Source organism: Daphnia carinata, chromosome 4, assembly GCF_022539665.2.
Source record: "Daphnia carinata strain CSIRO-1 chromosome 4, CSIRO_AGI_Dcar_HiC_V3, whole genome shotgun sequence".
Classification (NCBI taxonomy): Eukaryota; Metazoa; Arthropoda; class Branchiopoda; order Diplostraca; family Daphniidae; genus Daphnia; species Daphnia carinata.
Genome location: NC_081334.1, coordinates 3693227 through 3714155, shown reverse-complemented (window position 1 = coordinate 3714155; position 20929 = coordinate 3693227). Strand labels below are relative to the sequence as shown.

The 20929-nt window shown below is 42.5% G+C and overlaps 4 protein-coding genes and 1 long non-coding RNA gene across 6 annotated transcripts in view; 4 read left to right on the top strand and 1 right to left on the bottom strand.

Annotated features, from left to right (window-relative positions):
- Positions 1 to 567: 567 nt before the first annotated feature.
- LOC130695027 (uncharacterized) overlaps positions 568 to 20929 on the top strand; it is an 85676-nt gene continuing 65314 nt past the window's right edge. The window contains exons 1-3 of the mRNA XM_057518144.2: positions 568 to 961; positions 1037 to 3313; positions 3387 to 5264. Of these exons, the coding sequence (XP_057374127.1) occupies positions 853 to 961; positions 1037 to 3313; positions 3387 to 5116 (4116 nt within the window). The 5' untranslated portion in view covers positions 568 to 852 and the 3' untranslated portion in view covers positions 5117 to 5264. The remainder of the gene's footprint in view (positions 962 to 1036; positions 3314 to 3386; positions 5265 to 20929) is intronic.
- Positions 7794 to 11552, top strand: LOC130695028 (uncharacterized). Its single transcript, XM_059494977.1, is given in 4 exon segments — positions 7794 to 10501; positions 10504 to 10699; positions 10786 to 10896; positions 10949 to 11552. Coding segments are annotated over 4 exon segments (3282 nt in total). The 5' UTR covers positions 7794 to 7854; the 3' UTR covers positions 11277 to 11552.
- On the bottom strand, positions 12127 to 12763 carry LOC130695040 (uncharacterized). Its single transcript, XR_009002251.1, has 3 exons — positions 12672 to 12763; positions 12332 to 12590; positions 12127 to 12262 (listed from the first exon to the last, which is right to left on the bottom strand). It is a non-coding gene; the product is annotated as an uncharacterized LOC130695040 (long non-coding RNA).
- LOC130695034 (uncharacterized) lies at positions 14757 to 15580 on the top strand. The gene is made up of 5 exons (XM_057518152.2): positions 14757 to 14798; positions 14857 to 14911; positions 14983 to 15108; positions 15197 to 15361; positions 15431 to 15580. The coding sequence occupies exons 1-5, from the start codon at positions 14778 to 14780 to the stop codon at positions 15523 to 15525; spliced, it is 462 nt and encodes a 153-aa protein (XP_057374135.1). The 5' UTR covers positions 14757 to 14777; the 3' UTR covers positions 15526 to 15580.
- LOC130695030 (glutathione hydrolase 1 proenzyme-like) lies at positions 17529 to 20899 on the top strand. Of its 2 annotated transcripts, none has more exons than XM_057518147.2 (10): positions 17529 to 17669; positions 18214 to 18408; positions 18586 to 18806; positions 18885 to 19077; positions 19164 to 19361; positions 19419 to 19668; positions 19765 to 19955; positions 20064 to 20304; positions 20403 to 20516; positions 20585 to 20899. In XM_057518147.2, the coding sequence occupies exons 1-10, from the start codon at positions 17659 to 17661 to the stop codon at positions 20747 to 20749; spliced, it is 1779 nt and encodes a 592-aa protein (XP_057374130.1). In that variant the 5' UTR covers positions 17529 to 17658; the 3' UTR covers positions 20750 to 20899. The 2 variants fall into 2 exon arrangements, with proteins under 2 accessions (XP_057374130.1, XP_059350998.1); XM_059495015.1 differs by lacking the exon at positions 17529 to 17669 and adding an exon at positions 17880 to 17889.

The following is a 20929-nucleotide window of genomic DNA, read 5'->3' as shown; positions in this document are numbered from 1 at the left end:
TAGTTGTATAGAAAAATTAACCATTTAAATGTTTGAAATGTCACTATCACTCACACATATAAGGACAGGCAGGAATCTTGAAGAAAAACGTGGATGATTTCTCAACAGTCAGTGTGGAGATAGGCGTCAACCGGCTGGATGAACAACAGTCGTTATTTTCCTTCATGATTTTCACCAACGTGATTTCGCCAACATCACCAGTTTGTTTCGATCGATTCGCTACTGCGCATGTAAATCATTTGAAACAACAATAACATTTAGTAAAATTCATTTTTAAAGAACTGACTAACTGAAGTAAATCTACGGAAGATATTGGTTCCGCAAAGATACCACAGAACCATTGTGTTCTTTTTCTTTTCCTTATACGTCTCTATTTTTGCGCATAGACCTTTACTTTAAAATATAAAGAAAAGCGGGCAGTCGACATTATTCACCGAAAAAGGATAAACGGATGTGGCTGTTTCTGCCTCGGACTAATCATTTACCAGGCATATCATTTAAGACGTTTCAGCAACAAAGTAAACAGAAATATACGGCACTACTGATAACATCGACCACTTATTGACCAAAACGATCTGCGTAATGGAAAAATTGAGCTTTGGTGATATGCTGCCATCAAAATGATAGCAAACCGTAACCAACAAACAGATAATACAAGATAAAGAACTATGAAGCAATTCAAAGGAAACATAACGAAAGTCAATTGACTGACGCATCTCGAGTTCGGTGGACATACCGTATGAGACAGTTGAAGCCAGTCATGTCGACAGTCCCAAAACAAAACGCATACCCACTTTAGTTATTTCAGAACAGTGAATTTTCTAATATCCACAAAGCACCATCCAGCAAAAGATGATGGATTCTAACGCGATCGAGCGACACTTCACCAAGATGGTCGTGTTGGGGGGCGCTTATCAAACAGGAGACCTGTACGACTACCGCAACGACCGCATAGTAACAGGTAATGTTATATTTGGGTGAATTTAAAAATTTACTTAGTAGGAAATTAAACGATCAAGACATACCGTCAAAACAGGTACGAAATTTTGGGATTCAAATCAAATAGCGCGAGCTACGTCAAGGGAAGATAAATTTACATTGAAAATAAAGAGCCCTGATTCCGGTTCAACTAGCAACAAGAGTGAAAACGTGGGCCTTGACGAGCATTTGCAGGCCAGTGTCATTGCCGGTCTCATCAAAGAATATCGTGGTGCTACAAAGTACCTGAGCGATCGATCCAGTCCTTCCGAAGCCAGTCAAGTGTTGGTCTGCCGCGCCAAATCAAGAAAGGTCCGCCTGGACTTGCAGACCCTAATCAGCCAAGACGTTCCACGACTTGTTGCATCGAAGGATGAGGTGGAGTCATCAACATCCACAACACTACCAACCCATATGGTAGTGGGAGTCACATACGGGTTCGAAGCCTATTGCGTCCTTTCTTTAGAGTCAGGCGAAGATGCCCGTGAAAAAGATGAAGAATACCTGTCCGAAATAGCAAGCAAAATGGAAGCAGCGTTAAACAAAAACCTGCATTTCTGCGGGTTCAAAGATTTGTTCAATGAAGAAGAAAAAAAACAACTGACTCGTATTAAATGTCGTCTGTATGCCGATCCCCTAATGTCGCCTTTCCAAGGGGGTAGCGTTTTCGACACTTTTAAACAATGCCATAAACTTATTGAGCAAGTCAGAAAGGGCGACATCCGAAACAAAACGATTGTACCGATTGCTGTTCTCCTATGTCCTCTCAAAGTCATCATGGGGCCAGCTCCGGATGTATACCCTGAATATCAAGACATCGACCCTGAGTTGTTAACTCGCTGTTGTCGTTTCTGGGAGGCACTGAATGGCATCTGCGCAAAGTCTGTCGCCATCCGCGCTACAAACAAGAAAGCCAATCACGCTTCATTGCGTCAATTCGAAAAAACTTTTAAAAAATACCAAGAGCTGGTGCAAAAGGCATTGGGAAGCAGCATTCTAAAGGCGCGCCAAACTGGCAAAGAGGAAGAGATTGAAAGGGTATCAAACATCGTTGAAAATCACAAGATTTTCAAGCCATCACGACTGGAACGATGGCTCCGCTACAAACAGGCAGAGTACGAAATGTCCTGTCAAATCAGCAGCATTACGGGTATCGATTGTTTGGCTAATAACAAAGAACTCAACAACCACCTGGAAGTTGCCTTCGACAAGAAATACTGTCTGGTGCTCAGGATTCCACCACTCGACGAACTGACGAACAAAACTCTCGAAGATATGAAGGAATACGTTGGTTCGTACAAGATACTTATCCATATACGTGACGACGAAAACAACGATGAAAGTAGCGCTGACGACGAAGAAGATGACGTTCCGTGGCACATGCTCAAACACAAACAGAAGTCTGTTCTGGCCAAAATCCAGGAGCTTGTCGATCACCTGGAAAAGAATAAAGGCCTAGAAAAACATGTACAATGTTTGATTGTATTTAGTGACGCGAAAGAGCAATTTGAATGTCGTTACTGTGTCTATGATACTGGCAATCTATTAAAGGATTACCTTCGTCATTTGCCCGGACCTCCTACTGGCCTGCGAATTCGCGCCCCGAAAACACGAACCGTCAGGAAAACAGGTTCTACGTACCCCATCGATCTCGAGTGGGACTATGAAGAACTTGGTTTTCCGTGTTACTTCTTGGTAGAATATCGGCTGGATGGGAATAAAGATGAAGACTGGACGCAACGGAAGACAGCCAAATCGGGTGAGACCCAGCTAGCAATTGCCTACAAAAGTGGATCGGCGATGACGATCCGCGTGGCGGCAGACACTTGCATCGGTCGAAGTGAATTCAGCCAAGTGATCGACACAATAACGATGCGGGAACTTTACGAAGATGAAGAGGCGATAACTGAAAAGGAAATTTTGGATTCGGAAGCGGATACTAGCGTCAACGCCAACGATCATGCGGAAATGGATCGAGTCAGGCAGGCTGAACCTGCAGCGACAAATGTGTTAACGAGTCAACAGCCAATAGAAAATCAAAATACTGCACCTATTTTACAGCCTACGTCTCGTGTCTTCACGACCGACACGACACGGGAAGGTTGGAAGGCGCCTGACTCTACCAGCATGACACAGCATGAGGAAACTTTGCTACGTATGGACAGTGACGAAGATGAAGAAGATCTGGAAAAGGGAGACGACGGTGAGGAATTACAAGAAGAAGAGAAAACAAGGACTAAGGCGATCGAGCAATTCGTCACTGAGATGGTGGTGCTAGAAAGCGGATTTCAAGTGGGCGACTTGTACGACTATTGCAGCGATCGCATCTTGACAGGTAACAGCATTCAATTGTGTCAATTACGATTTACGAGCTACATTTTCTATCAATTAAAATCCATTGAAAGCAGACGGTCGGAAGTATGTGGAGTCGAGCAAAATAGGATCGGGTATTAAAGTGGCAAACGACTTTAGTCTGGAATTTGAATGCTGCGATTCAAGTTCCATGAGCAACAAGGTGGAAAATATGGGCCTTGATGAGCACTTCCAGGCCAGCTACATGGCCGGACTCATCGAAAAGCCTCGCAGTAGCAGTAAGTACCTGAGCAACTGTTGCAGCTCATCACAAGCAGCGCAAGTCTTCAAATTCCGCGTCAAATCAAAAGTGGTGCGATTAGATTTGCAGAATCTTGCGATTCAAGACGTTGCGCATCTCAATGACTTAAGCGAAAAAAGAAACTCGTCGAAATGGAAAACAAACCCAACTCATATTGTGGTGAGCGTCACTTACGGAGCCGAAGCCTATTGCGTCCTAACGTACGGTCTCAAAGACGCAGAGACAGACGACGATTCTTGTGAAGAGGCTGAACAATGTCTGTTCCAAATCGCAAATAAAATGAGGGACGCGTTGGATAAAAAACAAAATTTATCCGAGTTCAAGCAACAGTTTGACGTGAAAGAGAGAACACAGCTGGCTGGTATCAAATGTAACTTGTACACCGATTTGCAAACTACAATTGTAAAGGATTGCAGCGTCTTTGACGCTTATAAAAATTGCCTCAAGTTCATCCAGCAAGTCGAGAAGACTGGCATCGGAAACAACAAATCCATTCCGATAGCTGTGTCTCTTTGCCCTCTTCAAGCAATCATGGGACAAGACGAGGAAGACCAGTTCAAATATCACGACGTCGATCCAGAACTGATCAATCGTTGTGTCTCTATTTGGGACGAATTAGACAAAATCTGTGCGACATCCGTTGCTAATCGCAGTGTCCAGAAAAAAGTCGGTAACCCTTCATTGCGTCAGTTTGAAGAGGCCGTTGGTAAATACAAATCTTTCATGCAATCGAGTTTGAAAAATCGCTTACGGAAAGCGCGAGAAACTGGACAGCAAAGTGAAATAGAAAAAGTGGCCAACATCGTCGAAAACCACGTGATTTTCAAGCCGTCGCATTTAGAACGTTGGCTCCTCTGCAAAAAGGAAGAGTTCAATCTGCACGAAAAAATCAGCAAAATGGCAAAGAACGTTCGGTTAACAAGCGAAAAGCAACTAGAGAAAGAAATTGGAGAAGCCTATGAAACAAAATACGCCATGGTTCTTAGTCTCCCTTCTCTGGACGAACGGACGAACACAATCCTTCAAGCGATGAACGAATACACTGATTCATATAACACACTGGTAGCAAACGATGACGGCGATAACGAAACGAACGATGATGAGGAAGAAGAGAGCAACATGCCATGGAACCAGCAAAAGCAAAAGTATGTCCTCTCCAAAGTTCGTGAGTTTGCTGAACACGTGGAAAAAAATAAGCATATAGAAAACAAAGTCCAATTCTTCGTGACTTTCTGTGAGACGGGCAAAGCCGAAGCAGGATGTCGCTACTCCGTTTATGACGCTAATGGTCTACTAAAGGATAACATTATCCAATTGCCCGAACCTCCAAAAGGTCTGCGGATTCACGTACCGACAGCGAACAACCCCAAAAAAAGAAACATCGCATTGACGTGGGACTATGCAGATCTTGGCTTTCCCTATCATTTTCTAGTGGAATATCGAACAGGTGACGATGGTAACGATGAACCTTGGGCGCAAAGAGAACAACAACGCGGGCGAAACGCAACTTACTATCCCCTATAAAACGGAATTGGCGATAGAATTCCGCGTTGCAGCTGACACTTGCATCGGTCGAAGTGAGTTCAGTCAAGTCTTCAACAAAGAGTCCGCGTCGGATTCTGACGATGATGATGAAGCCAATTTAGACACCATCTCGATGTACTCGGAACCAGTATACCCAGTACGCCGGTCTCTAATATATTGAAAAGACGATTTTTCACTCAGACAGACAACGAAAAACGTCAAGGCTATATGAAGAGATGATGGATCGAGTTTGAAGATGACATGTCGTTGCAAGGTGGCTGTTATTACAACCAAAATTAAGAATATGGAAAATCTGTTTGGATAGAAAAGACGATTCTGAAACTCCGGAGTACAGCGATGAAGAGGAACACAATGAAACGATCTAAGCTTACGATGATGACATCATGTTGCTGCAGAGTGCACAAACTGACAATTCTAAATCACGGACATGGAAAAATTACCTTTCTTTCCGAAAATAAAATTTGATTATTTTTTGTTATTGCAGTACCCAGTAAAGCCATAATCTACTTCCCGCTTACCGATTTGTTGTTAAGTATTTGTCAATAGTGAAAGCGACGCACAGATGCATGTTTCATCCCGCCTTGAAAATTGGAATGATAAGACGTTGGCTGAATTGAGATAGCAAGTATAGTCATAAAAAAGGAAGCTAATACAACTTGAAACGCAAACCTATACGTTGTCCTTCGAATTAGTTAATTCAGAACGAAAAAAAAAAAATAGCTTACATTTGTCAACAGCCGCCAGGTCAACAAAAAATTGAATTCTGCTAACCTAAACTACATTTTTATAGGTGCGATAAAAATTCCCCACGCAATTTCGCATCTGATCCACTACTACGTCAAGTCACGAAACAGACAACCAAAAGTGCTAAAACGTGTTCAGCCCGGCTAGCCACCAAACGACTACGAAATGAATAATTAAATGCACTTACTTTGCTATAATTTAGGATTTGATGCTCGGGTTGTACGGGAACTTCCATTTCAATTCCATCACTTTTTCGACGGAGGGTAAAAAAAAGAATGCTTGGAACTCCGAAGACGTATTCTACTCAAAAATTGGAAGATATTGAGCGATCTGCATTCGAAAGAAAAACATTTAAATTTACCGATTTATTCCTTTTTTTTTATAGCAATACCGTTTTGATGTCTGACCAAAGAAATCCTTTGCTTTCGCGATGTTAGCGCTGCAAGTTTTAAGAAAAAATTAACATTAAGATGTTTGAACTTTAATTTTCACTAGCACCTTTAAGGATTGATGATGGAATAATTTCAGGGCAGACAGGAATCTTGAAGAAAAGCGAAATTGGAAGATTTCTCAACAATCAGTGTGACGACCAGCGTCACCCGACTGGATGAACAGTCGTATTTTCTTTAACGATATTCATCATCGGGATTTCGCCAACTTAACCAGTTCGATTCGGTCGAATCGCTGATGCGCATGTAAATTATTTGAAACAACAATAGCATTTAGCAGAATCCATTTCAAAAGAATTGATCAACTTAAGTTAATTTAACGAAAACCATTGGTTTCACAAAGAAACAAAATGGAAATGTTTTCTTTTTCTTTTCCTTAAACGACTCGATTCCTACGCATAGACCCTTTCTTTGAACTCTAAAAAAACGCGAGCAGTCGATGACATCATTCACCTAAAAAGAACGAAAAATGACGTGGCTTTTTCGGCCTCGGACTAATCATTTGCTCGGCATACCATTTATACTTTTCAGCAACAACGTTAATAGAAATGTACGTCACTGCTGATAACATCGAGCGCTTATTGACCAAAACGAACTGCGTAATGGAAAAGTTGAACTTTTGTGACAGGCTGTCATCAAATTGATAGCAAACCGTAACCAACAAACAGATAATACAAGATAAAGAACTATGGAGCAATTCAAAGAAATTATAAAAAAGTCAATTGACTGACGCATCTCGAGTTCGGTGGACATACCGTATAAGACAGCTGAAGCCAGTCATATCGACAGCCACAATACAAAACACATTCACATTTTAGTTGTTCCGAAACAGTGGACTTTTTAATATCTACAAAATATGGCCCAAAAAAAGATGATGGATCCTAACGCGATGGAGCAACACTTCACCAAGATGGTTGTGTTGGGTGGCGCTTTTCAAACAGGAGACCTGTACGACTACCGCAACGACCGCATAGTGACAGGTAATGTTTCATATTTTAGTGAATTTGAATATTAATTTGTAGAAAATAAAACGATCAAGATATACCGCCAAACAGGTACGAAATGTTGGGAATCAAATGAAATAGCACGAGCTACGTCAAGCAAAAATGAGTTTACATTGAAAATAAAGAGCCCCGACTCCGGCTCAACTAGCAACAAGAGTGAAAACGTGGGCCTTGACGAGCATTTGCAGGCCAGCGTCATGGCCGGTCTCATCGAAAAATATCGCGGTGCTACAAAGTACCTGGGTGATCGAGCCAGTCCTTCAGAGGCCAGTCAAGTGTTGATCTGCCGCGCCAAATCAAGAAAGGTCTGCCTGGACTTGCAGACTCTAATCAGCCAAGATGTTCCGCGACTTGTTGCATCGAAGGACGGGGTGGAGTCATCAACATCCACAACACTGCCAACTCATATGGTAGTGGAAGTAACATACGGGGTCGAAGCCTATTGCGTCCTTTCTTTAGAGTCATGCGAAGATGATCGTGAAAAAGAGACGAAGAATACCTGTCCGAAATATCAAGCAAAATGGAAGCAGCGTTAAACAAAAACCTGGATTTCTGCGGGTTCAAAGATTTGTTCAATGCAGAAGAAAAAAAACAACTGACTCGTATTAAATGTCGTCTGTATGCCGATCTCCAGACCTCCACGTCATTCCAAGAGGGTAGTGTTTTTAACACTTTCAAACAATGCCATAAACTTATTGAGCAAGTCCGAAAGGGCGACATCCGAAACAAAAAGATTGTACCGATTGCTGTTCTTCTCTGTCCCCTCAAAGTCATCCCGGGGCTAGCTGCGGATGTATACGCTGACTTTCAAGACATCGATTCTGAGTTGTTAACTCGCTGTTGTCTTATCTGGGAGGCACTGAATGGCCTCTGCGCCAAGTCTGTCGCCATCCGCACTACAAACAAGAAAGCCAATCACGGTTCATTGCGTCAATTCGAAAAAGCTTTAAACAAATACCAACAGCTGGTGCAAAAAGCTTTGGGAAGCAGCGTTGTAGAGGCGCGCCAAACTGGCAAAGAGGACGAGATTGAACGGGTAGCGAACATCGTTGAAAATCACACGATTTTCAAGCCATCACGACTGGAACGATGGCTCCGCTACAAACAGGCAGAGTACGAAATGTCCTGTCAAATACGCAGCATTACGGATATCGAATGCTTGGCTAATAATAAAGAACTGAAGAAACACCTGGAAATTGCCTTCGACAAGAAATACTCTCTGGTACTCAGCATTCCACCACTGGATGAACTGACGAACAAAACTCTCGAAAATATGAAGGAACACGTTGGTTCGTACAAGATACTTATCCATATACGTGACGACGAAAACAACGATGAAAGTAGCACTGACGACGATGAAGACGATGTTCCGTGGCACATGCTCAACCGCAATCAGAAGCCTGTTCTGGCCAAAATCCAGGAGCTTGTCGATCACCTGGAAAATAACAAAGACCTAGAAAAAAACGTGCAGTGTTTAATTGTATTTGACGAAGCGCTAGAGAAATTTGGATGTCTTTACTCTGTCTACGATACTGGAAATCTATTAAAGGATAACATGAGAAAATTGCCCGCACCTCCTACTGATTTGCGGATTCACGTGTCGGACATCCATGGCGTGAAGAGAACGTCATCTTCTTCAACCATCCGGCTTGAATGGACTTATGCAGACCTTGGCCTCCCCTGCTTATTTTTAGTAGAATATCGATTGGTTGACGGTAAACAAAACACTTGGAATCAGAAGAAAACAACAAATCTAGATGAGACACAAATTGTAATCCCCTACAAAATGGGGTCGGCGATGGAATTCCGGGTTGCGGCTGAGACTTGCATCGGTCGAAGTGAATTCAGCGAAGTCATTGGTACACACACGATGCTGGATGCTAGTGAAGATGATGAGACTCTTCCATACAATGGATCAATCAATCTGGAAGAAGTCATCCCTGAAACTGGAAGAAACAGCGAACCAGTCCAGCTTACAAGTCAGCCACCGACTGAAAGTAAGGCTGTACGACCTGATTTAACGCCTCCGACTGACGTGAAGGTTGGAGTGGTGACGCAGCTGACGGCGAAATTGGAATGGAAGACAACTGATGCTGGGAACCAAGTCTTTTATCGCGTCCTATATTGGCAAGCAGGAGAAGACAATCCATCAGCTAATGAACTGGAGGTCCCTTTCAATGAATCCGGATGTCGATTGGAGAACCTCCAGCCCGAATCAACGTACCGCGTTCACATCGTGACCGTTTCCAATGATGGACAGCATACCAGCGTACCCAGCGAAGACGTCCATCTGACGACGCTCAAACAAGATCCCCGTTTCGCCGAAATTCTTGTCAAGCATTGCGACAGCATCGGCGTTAGAAACGGCATGGATCTATTTGCTGTTCCACTCAACAAATCAACCGAGTCGAACTCAACGGTCGAACGTTTCAGCTTCGGCTTTGGCGGAACTAGAAAAGCACAACACAAAACAATTTTGGTGATGGGAGCGACCGGCTCGGGCAAGACGACGCTCATCAATGGAATGATCAATTACATTTTCAATGTCCAGTGGGAAGATACGTTCCGGTTCCAGTTGATCCACTCGCAATTGGTTGGCAATTCGCAGGGCCACAGTCAAACGAGCAAGATCACGGCCTACGACATCCATCACGCCGAAGGATTCCGCATCCCTTATTCGTTGACGATCGTCGACACGCCCGGCTACGGCGACACCAAAGGCCTGGACCGAGACCAGGAAATTACGGAAATGGTGCGCAAGTTTTTTGAAGACAAAGACGGAATCCAGCAGCTGGATGTCGTCGGTTTCGTGGCCCAAGCTTCGTTACCTCGTTTGACGGCCATCCAGACGTACATCTTCGACTCGGTGCTGTCCATCTTCGGTGTAGATGTTAGGGACAACATTGACTTCATGTTGACGTTCGCCGACAGCCAGGTGCCACCAATTCTAGCAGCCATCACAGAGACAGATCTACCGTATCCGGTAGACCCCGAGACCGGGAAACCGCGCCACCATAAGTTCAATAATTCTGGCTTCTTTTGCTCGAGCCTCGAGTCTGGAGACGGTGCCAGTAATAACGCCGACAAATTCAATCGCTTCTTCTGGCAGATGGGAATGGACAATTTCAAACGTTTCTTCATCACACTGGCCACAATGGAGACGAGATCGCTTTGTTAACCAAAGATGTCCTTAAGGAGAGGAAGCAGCTGGAAGTGACTGTGGACGGGCTCCAACCGCTCATCAAAATCGGGCTGGCCAAAACGGAGGAGATGAGGAAAATCCAGCAGAAAATGACCAACATTCAGGCGCAGATAGAGGCCAATCAAAACGTCCAGATCGAGGTGGAGGTCAACGTGCCAAAAAAGTGACGAACCTAAACGGACATTATCTGACAAATTGCAACAAGTGTTATATGACTTGTCATCTTACCTGTGTATTTGCCGACGATAGTGACAAGGCCCGCTGTTCTGCTATGGATCATTCGATGCCGGCTGAAAATCGAACATGTCGCATCTGCCCGCAGAAATGCATCTGGAGCATGCACGCCAACCAACCGTACAGGTGGGAGTACGTTTTAGAGAAGCAGACCGTCTCTTCAAACGATATGAAAAAAATACGAAAAGGAATTGAAGACGAAGCTGACATACGAAGACTTAATGAAAGCTCTGGAAAGGGATGTCGACGAAAACAACAAGGTTGTTCTGGAACACGTCAACACCGTTTCGCGATGCATCCAGCGGCTGGACGAGATCGCCTTACGTCCGAATCCGTTCTCGACTCCGCAGTACATCGACTTGATCATCGACGCCGAGCAACAGGAGAAAAGTCCGGGCTACAACGAACGGATCCAGAGTCTGAAGAAACTGCGCAAGATGGCCGTTACTATGAAAAAGATCAAAGATGACGAAGACGTGATGAGTGTGGGTCCATTGGACGACTAAGCGGCTCACGCGGCTGTTGAAAATTGACGAAGATCCACGTCGCGACGGGGGCTGTTCTAGTCCTCTAAATGAATGAAACTGGCAAGTTCGTTTCTATTGGTTAATTTCTCAATTAGTTGCAGTGATCATCGACATTTCATCAATATTATTTACTATGCACTTATTAAACTGGGATATCTAATAGCAATGTTTGATTACAAGTTTTTGTTTTGTTTTCTTCCTGGCGCAATTTAGTGATGGTGATTTGAATATGAAATATACGGACGATCATAGTCATATTTTAAAGTTGGAAAATTCGTTGACAAATGGATGGCCAAGCTTTCACAAAAGCATGATTACAAGTGACGTATCATCAACACTATCAAGTGTGGCTCGCACAACATAACTTAGACCAACGCCATAAAATATTTTATCAGTTTGGTTCGAATTCTCTAACAAACCATTGCTCATAAAGCAAATCGACCTTAACAAACAAAAAGGCACAAACCTGAATAGCAAAACATAACGGCCCAAGCTGGTTGACCGAACACAAAGTACATCTCTTCGCCCACGGATAACGCAATTGAGATTACAGAAAGTCCAGCCTACGATAGTAACTCTTGAGACTCCCACTGTCGTTACAAAGGGCAAAGTCAAACTCATTTTGGTCGAACGGTTGGTGGCTAGAGTAAAACGTCCTTCTTGGCCTAACCTATTTTTACACTTATCTATTCTACCCCTACACGAAATGCGTCGCTCCTCACAGTCCAAAAATGCCAATAGGCCGCACCAACCCCATTCGGACAAAGTTTGTTGGCTAAACAATTTACGATAACAATAATCGAATAAGTATATATCGTAGTGTACTCACTCTGGTTTGAGTCTGCTTTAATTCCTGAATTGTACTTCCCCTTACGTTGTCCAGAGTTGCCAAAAACATCTACGTTTCCCATCACATCTCGATTGGTTAAATTCAAAAAGACAATTGCCAGTGCCGAAGGTGCGTCCTAGTCAAATATTAGACAGTAATTGATCGATTTCGATTCAAATATGAAAATAATTCAAAAGTGCGTTACGTTTAACTTCCTTTGTTGGCAGCGATTGTTGGGTGGATGAAACGTCGTTCATCAGTAAAGTACAGCATTGCCATGAACTTGATTTGTTCTCACGATTTCGGAATCAGTTGGGAAAAAGAGTTCACAATCAGCTCGCCAATTCACTGCAAAACATTCGTGTTTGGTACAGCCTTCCGTAGAGACGTTCCGCACAATCCAGATAATCAGCACAACGCGCACATTTCTGCCTGGGTTCGCAAACGAATGGCTGCTTTTGTTACTTCAAATTTCAACCCGAAATTTTGGACGTTGAAAGAAAGTGACATTAGCAATATGTTTGCAAAGAACTTGTGGTTAATACCTTGAAGTTTTGGGTCCTGTGGTAGACAGCAATCTTATCAGTTACGTCGGAGGGCTATCCAGTCCGGCCAAGTTCATCCGACTGGGCAAATGGCTATTTATCTTCCAAGACGCCTAATATGATCATCAAAAAAACCAAAAATATTTTGTCATTAACTGATGCTTTTAGATCGAAATTAAATTAACTTTCATTGAACAACACACGGCCAAATTAGCCAATGCCACCAAGTTTTCTCCCGGCATCCATCCAACTCATCTATGCAATCTAAGTTGTCTCATCGTCACGCCTCTCCCATTTTACCACAGTATTTTATTCCATAGACCAAACTCAATTTTTTGAATGACTTGCGATGATTCTATACCGTATGGATTTCGAGCATCCATTAAAAAAAAAAAAAAATCGCATTCGCATTTTAAGACATTTGATCTTTCATTACGAATTAAACAAGGAGATCGTAAAAGACGCTTTATTTTTGAAGTTGCAAAATGAATCGGCAAAGAAAGAAAAACGATAGAAAGAGAGAAGACGCGAAGAGGTCAAGCCATCGCCTAATAACCGAATGGAACAGCGCCGAAACCCGGATAGGCTGCGAATTGCGGAGCGGCAACGAAGTTGCGGACAACAGGCGCGGTGAGATAAGGCTGGGCAACAGGCACGGGCACCGGATAGCTCTTGTACGTGTATTCAGGTTGCTGGACAGTCACCTCCGGCCTGACGTGAGTATATTCTGTTGGCTGATAACTCACTTTAGAAAGGAGAGGAGCTCCCAAACCAAAGTTCATTGCGCTGGCGGCCGCTACGATGGCGAGGAAAACAAATACCTTCGTTTTTGGCACGGGCCGAACGCAAATGAATTTAAAATTCAATATGTTAACCGATGAAGAACGAACCTCTTTAAAATCAAAATGATAAATGCGTACCTTGTCCATTTTTCTTGCGCGTCTTGGGGAACTTGAGAGAAGCTTGACGTTTTGCTTGTGAATAAAATAAACGCAACACTCGCTCTTTATATACGCTTGGACATTTGACTAAAACTAGCCACATTGTTCACGGCCATCATCTCATGGTTTCACGAGGGGTAGATCCCATTTTGAATCTTTGACGCCCTTCCGCAATTCACATAACGCTTCGGAGCTACTCCACCCTAAAACAAGTCTTGTCCTAATGTGTCAGCCTTGGAAGCGACCGGCGATCTTGAAATTATTTACTAAAGCGCACGCGTTTTTGTTTTGTTTTTTTAAACCCGAAAACGTAAGTTGAATTTGATGAATTTACATGGCTGACTAGTTCCTATGCGACAATTATCCTTGAATTGCTCCTCATATCAAGAGCTAGTGCCCATTCCTTTGTACTTTGCACGTTCTGCGTCTTCGTGTTTCGTTAGCCTCAGTTTAACCTGGAAGGCGATTGAGGAAGATAACACGACCTACAACTGTTGATCATAATAAACACTACGCGTCAAGTCGAGAAAAAACATTAACAGGGGGAAACCCAGTTTTCTTTTTAAATAAGAAAAAAGTATGCCTGAGAACGCCTTATATGGCAGCAGTGTCCGATAATACCAGACAAAAGGGTTCGTGCACGTAAGAAAGAAAAGAAAAGAAAAATAACGGGAATTGGGTACCTACATATCGGCGGCTCCCATCTCGAAATTCCGGAGTAGCATTGCGCATCTTTGGCTGCTGCGGATCGCACGGAAGGTAGGCACCAACTGAAAAACAAAAGATAATTTTTGTTTGTAGTGATACATTTTTAGTTTGCTTTGGTACCTTAAAAATTTAGCACTATACTCGTTCCCTTATTTGTTATTATTATGTAAACATTGGCCCTTTTCTTTTTGCATCGTATGATATTGAAATCTGAAGAAAATGTGTCGTGCTTACTAGCGACAGGTACAATGTAAAGTCCTGAGGCCTCAATGCACCGATGTATTTTATTCAGACTTGAATACGTTAAAGCATGTACTCAATCCCGTTAGCCTTGAGGAAGCTGAAGCACAATTTCAGTGTTGCCTTCCCCCGATTCGCCCTCGTAACATTTTGCCAAATCAATTTTTATTACTAAACTAAATTTCAATTTAGAATAAATCAACAGATCAACCACAAAATGGCCTACAACAAGATTAAGGTAAGAATTTTTTCCCTTATTTGAAAACAATAAACCGCAATTTAATTTTCCAAAACAGTGGATCACCGCCATTGCACTCATTGCGGTTGCTACCCAAATATCAATCGTTGCCTGTAAGTTTTCATTCCATCCAGCTATTTTTTTTTTTTTTTTGCTACAACACGTTATTTTACAAATTTTGTAGGTGGGTCACGTGGCCCTTGTGATGGGCTAAGACTCGATCGGCACGCAACCGACGAGTTCATGACAGCCAGAAAATGCATTTCACTGTTCGGCACATGCTGCAGTACCGAGCTGGACCTTGACCATTGTAAGTTTCAAAGTCAATTGGTTTAGAATTTTCCCTTAACATATTTTTTTCTTTCCCAATATCTTAACAAAAAAAACGCACGCATCAGATAATGAAGATCCGAGAACGATGAAATCAACCGACGAGTGCTACACTTGTTACAACAGCAACATCAGCGTGAAATGCACGGGAAAACTGGTGAAATTTGAGAACGGACTGAAAGCTGAAAGTTGCACGGAGCTCGGCGGTAAATGCTGCGATACGACATCGAAAGGTACGGAACGATTCTGTTAATAGCTTTTTTTTTTTTATTCAATTCAATTAAAAACGTGCTATTTCAAAGGCGGTTCGGCTTTCTCCGCCATCGATTTCCCGACTAATCACGGGGTGAGAGGATGCGATTATTGTTACAGTGGTAATCCCCAAGTTAACGGCTGAATCGAAATGCATCCGTTAGATGTATACGAATTATTTAAACAATCACGAATTTTTGTTGTTGCAATATATATATCGATGTCAATAATTTAAAATGAGGTAGTTTTACTTCTACTGGTTTTATGACGAAATAAAAGTCTCTATAAAAAAAAAACTGCATCGATATTCTGAAACTATCGACGAGTCTTGGAAGTCTGCCCATCGCCTACTTGCTCACTGTAACGGCCATTTAAATCCCCCCCCCCCCACTCCGCAATATACGGAAATGGCGGATGAACGGGAGATTAGAATAATGTACAACCTATTCGTATGCTCATATCTATTGCCAAATAAACGATGGGTCACCGTGACCTGCATGACGAGGCGCATAAAGGAGTCATTGGCACTGAAGGTGTGGACAGACATTCCTCGATTATGGCCCTAAACTTTGATGGTTATTGACCTCGTCATCCGAAAAGAGAACCCGATTTCTTGCCTTCGACATTCTCAGATTCTAAAAAAAAAAAAAAAAAAAAAAAAAAAAAAAGAAAGATGCAAAAGAAAGATGAGGAGATTCAAGTGCTGCGTCTGGAGACGCAATGAAAATAAAAAGAAACATGGCAGCAAATCAAGGCAGGTATTAACGCCAGTTTCATGGAACTGGGCAAGCGTCCAATATTTTCACAATGACAAAAAAAAATGGCAGAGTTCGTTCGGTGATGAGAGTGCCGGCGATGCCAAAATCACTACAACAAACAGAAACCTAAGCGATTTGAATTTTCCCGGCTTTTCGTGCCCATCACTTACTGCCATCTAGCGGCCCAATATCAACTTCAAATCTACTCGACTTTCTCTGCCATCTAGCATCGTTACTTTTAAATACGGTTGATGTATTTCGTGAACGCCTCATTTGAATTTCCCGTTCACATTTTAATAAAAACAGAACACCCATTGAAAATGCATTATTTCTTCAAAACTGTTTTGAGTTGTTTCATGCTGTTGGATTCCTCAAAAGAACAAACACATCAACATGTACCATTCAATTCGGCAATGGTTCTTGTAAAATAATGGAAGAATTAAAGTGCTGCACGTCTATACAAAAGCATTAAATGTCTAGACGACTGCGTTCGGTATTGGCGGCATTGATTTTTGTTCATTTCCTACTCCATTGTGCCGATCAATTGTTGCATGTTTCTCTCTTAACACACAAAAAAAAAAGGAGAGAAACGTGCAATTGAAAATCATTTGTCTCCGGCTTCATTTGCATTATCCAATCGTACCAAAAAAAAAAAAAAAAAAAAAAAATCAGTTAAGCCAACCCCAATGTAGAAGTAACCACGGTAATAGTTTGCATACGCTGCCTCATCGCAGAAAAAAAATATTTAATTCAACCGTACATATTAGAAAAGAATTACCGCAAAGAGATTCGTGATCTTCCCGAGCAAAACGTCTCGTCGCATTACGCTGCGATGCTTTAAATTTATGGATTACGAAGCATCCCGTTTTTAAGACAAACTGTTGGCCCCCAACTGCTTTTACAAATACTGAGCAACACATCGGTTTTGCTTGAGACTTGAGAACGGAAAGTAGGGCCACACAAGTTGAGGGATCAATGGACACATAAAATGATCCGTAATATTGAATTCAAAAGTGCCTGTACCGCCAATCCCTTTACAGGAAAAAGGGTAAAACAAATCAAAATAATTGTACGACAAAATAAGGAAATACATCCATCCGCAAAAACACATCAATGAACCGAAAAAAAAAACGCTGCAATTTAATTATTTTGCCAGAATGACTAGCAAAAAATTTAAAGGATCTTCGTGAAATGCATCAGAGCCACGGGCATTGGGTACCTGCACCGCCTCAGGGCTGTTAAATAAACAAAAAAAGCCTACCGTTTCCCCCCTTTTCCGGCTCGATTCATGGCCGAAAGAAAGAAAGAAAACCCAAACAATCTGAACTATTCGGCAGTTGGCTTCTGACAGTTCGCCCGACAACAAGACTAGTGCTGTGTTGTCATCGCCCTCGGGTTATCGACTTGTTTTTTTTTAAAAGAATATTTGACACTTTCTTCTACAATTTCGTGCACCAAAAACCCCGCGGATCGTGACCCAATCGCAGCCATTTGTTGTGTGCCCTTAAACAAACTCAACTATGGCGAAAGAGTAAGAAATCCCCCTCGTTTGTTACCTTGTACCGTTATGCCAGTGTTGTGACAGCCACATGTTCAAACAGCTGCGGTTTGGGAGATTTAGGAAACTCGGGTTTTTGGAAGTCAAACAAGAGAAAAAAAAACCACTCCTATCTGATTTGTACAGTAGTTTTGGTGTGTGTATGTGTGTGTGTGTGTGTATGGAAGGGAGGGGAGTAGTAAGCAATTAAAGAGTCATTTGTCACCAATATCTTTTTATATTGGGCGTTTTAAAGTTGTGTTCGTTTAGAGCAAAAAGAACACGCCCCAAAGTCCTTTAGGGGATTGTTTGAATTTGAGAAAAACAAAATAAAATCTGTGCAAATAAGCTGGACAGGAATGACTGGAAGTGTTTCAAATTATTCCGTATTCGGATCTAGGAGGCCTCTGTGCGGGTTAGAATAGCACTAATTTCAAATAGATTTTACATTACTATCGTGTCTTGTTATCTTGTTTTTTTTTACTGTTTTTGAATTTGAAAATTCTAACTAGTTTGATGTGTTTGGAAAAAATATTAGGCCGTCTAGGAAAGTGAAACTGATGGCGGCAACGGCCGTGGCATTCGTTTGCGTAGTGGGTCTGGCCCTGGCTTTAACTTTCTTAAACGGAGTCAATTCCGATACGCCATTTTCGCCTCCGTCACCATCCCGGCTGGGCAAATTCCGGACGGCGGCCGTCAGCTCAGATGGCGTCCCTTGCTCGACAATCGGACGGTAATTTTTCATCATAAAAATAAACAAAAAAAACAATCTGCAATTTTAGCTCCTCTAATTTCATCTACTTTCAACACGTACGCGAATATTCAAATTTAAAAAAAATTTGAATTTGAACCGACTCAAATGATCAATAAAAAAAAAAATAAATTCTAAGAAAATCGTTTCAATTTACAGGGACGTTTTAGCGGATGGCGGAAACGCAGTGGACGCTGCCATCGCCACGATATTTTGCATCGGGGCGGTTAATCCGCAAAGCGCCGGAATCGGTGGAGGATTCCACATGACCCTCTACGATCCAGTCAAACGGCAGGCGCGATGTCTCGACGCCCGTGAAGTGGCGCCTCTAGCGGCCACCGAAGACATGTTCAAAGGCAATTCTTCCATCTCGCAAAGAGGTACGTTAAAAATGCGGATTTTTCTCTTTCAAAAATTACAAATTTCAAAAAAAAAAACAAAAAAACAAAAAAAAACAGGCGGACTAGCTGTGGGTGTACCGGGAGAGCTGGCCGGCTACTGGGCAGCCCATCAACAGTACGGAAAATTAGCCTGGTCACGTCTAGTCCTGCCGACCGCTGAACTCGTCGAAAAGGGAGTTTCAATCAACAGGCACCAGGCCGATTCGTTGCAAGCAGAACAGAAAATCGTCCTGGCCGACCCGTCCATGAGGTAATTATTTTGAAAGAAAATGAATTCCATTATCCCCATATCAAATTCCAATAATAAAAAAAAAAAAAAACACAAAAAAAAAACAGAATTTTCGTGAACGAAGCGACGGGACAAGTAAAGAAATTTGGCGATATAGTGAAAAATCCAGTTTTAGCGCAGACGTTGAGGACGATCGCTCGCGAGGGCGTCGGCGCCTTGTACAATGGAACTCTGGGCGATAAAATGGTGGAGGATATCCGGCGGAAAGGTGGCATCATTACCAAAGAGGATTTAATGCAATATCGGTAAAACACTAAATCAGATGCAAATGCGAAATCTAATTTTTGCGAAAATGAAAACAGGCCTGACTGGAGAGATCCCATCAAAGTGGAACTGCACAACAACATGACGCTGTACTCGATGCCCCCACCGGGATCGGGAGTTTTAACTGCCTTCATTCTGAACATCCTCGACGGACATTTGATCAAAGACAAGACGGCCAAAGCTTCGAGCGATCCCAAAATTTATCACCGCATGGCAGAAGCTTTTAAACACGCCTACGCCCAGCGCACGAAATTGGCTGATCCTCGTTTCGTCCTCGAAGTGAACGAGGTTAAAAACAAACTTTTTTTTTTTTTGTAAATTATTATCCATTTAAATAACCTCCATCTTTAAAAAAAAAAAAAAAAACTAACCCAACCCCAACAGTTGACTAAAAACTTGTCCTCGGAAGCTCTGGCGGCTGAAACCTACGCCAAAATCAACGACTCGTTCACATCGAACGACGCCGAATTCTACGGCGCCGTGACTTACAATCCCGACGATCACGGCACTTCGCACGTTTCCGTACTCGACGGCGACGGAATGGCCGTTGCCGTTACGTCCACCGTCAATTTGCGGTACGAACTTGCGCGCATTTTTATATGAAACAAAAAACAAAAAAAATTCAAATTGTTCCTACCTTTTTTTTTTTTTTTTTTTTTTTTTTTTTTATGTTCGTTCGTTAGTTTTGGCGCTGGATTCATCTCGGAGCAGACGGGCATCATCATGAACAGCGAGATGGACGATTTCTCATCGCCCAACGTCACCAACTTTTTCGGAGTGCCTCCGAGTCCGGCCAATTTTATCCGACCGGGCAAAAGACCCTTGTCGTCCATGACGCCCACCATCATCGTCGATTCCGACGGCAAAGTCCGTTCGGTTGTCGGGGCGGCCGGCGGCACCAAAATCACCACGGCGACCGTCTACGTAAATAAAAAAAAAATAATAATTTAAAAACAAATCCATTAAATTTCAATTCATCATTAAAAATTTTATTTATTTTTTTTTTTTTTCAAATTTAAAAGGCAATTATTCGAAATCTGTGGTTTGGAGAAACCATTAAAGAAGCCATCGACAGTCCGAGAATTCATCACCAGCTCTTCCCCATGACCTTGCAATACGAAAAGGGATTCCCCATGGTAAAAATTGAATTCAAAACGGATGACGTAACAACCGCTGACACTTAAAAATTCATTGTGATTGGCAGGATATCGTCAACAACATGACGGCGAAGGGACACAACGTAACGGGAGGGCAATACGATGGAGGGGCAGTCATTTGCGGCATTGCTGTCGAAGCGGACGGATTCATTTACGCAAATTCAGACTGGAGAAAGAGCGGAGACGTGGACGGTATCGATCCAGTCGATTAATAGAAAAACATTCTTCAATTAGTTCAAATACCCCGGAGCTTTGTACAGCTTGCCAAATTATTCCCCGATTTTTTTTTTTTTCTTTCGTACGTTGTCAACACGCCATTTGATTTCTGCTCAAAAAAAAAAAATAGAGACAAAACACTTCAATTGCTTTTTCTCCACTGAAAACTTTCAAAG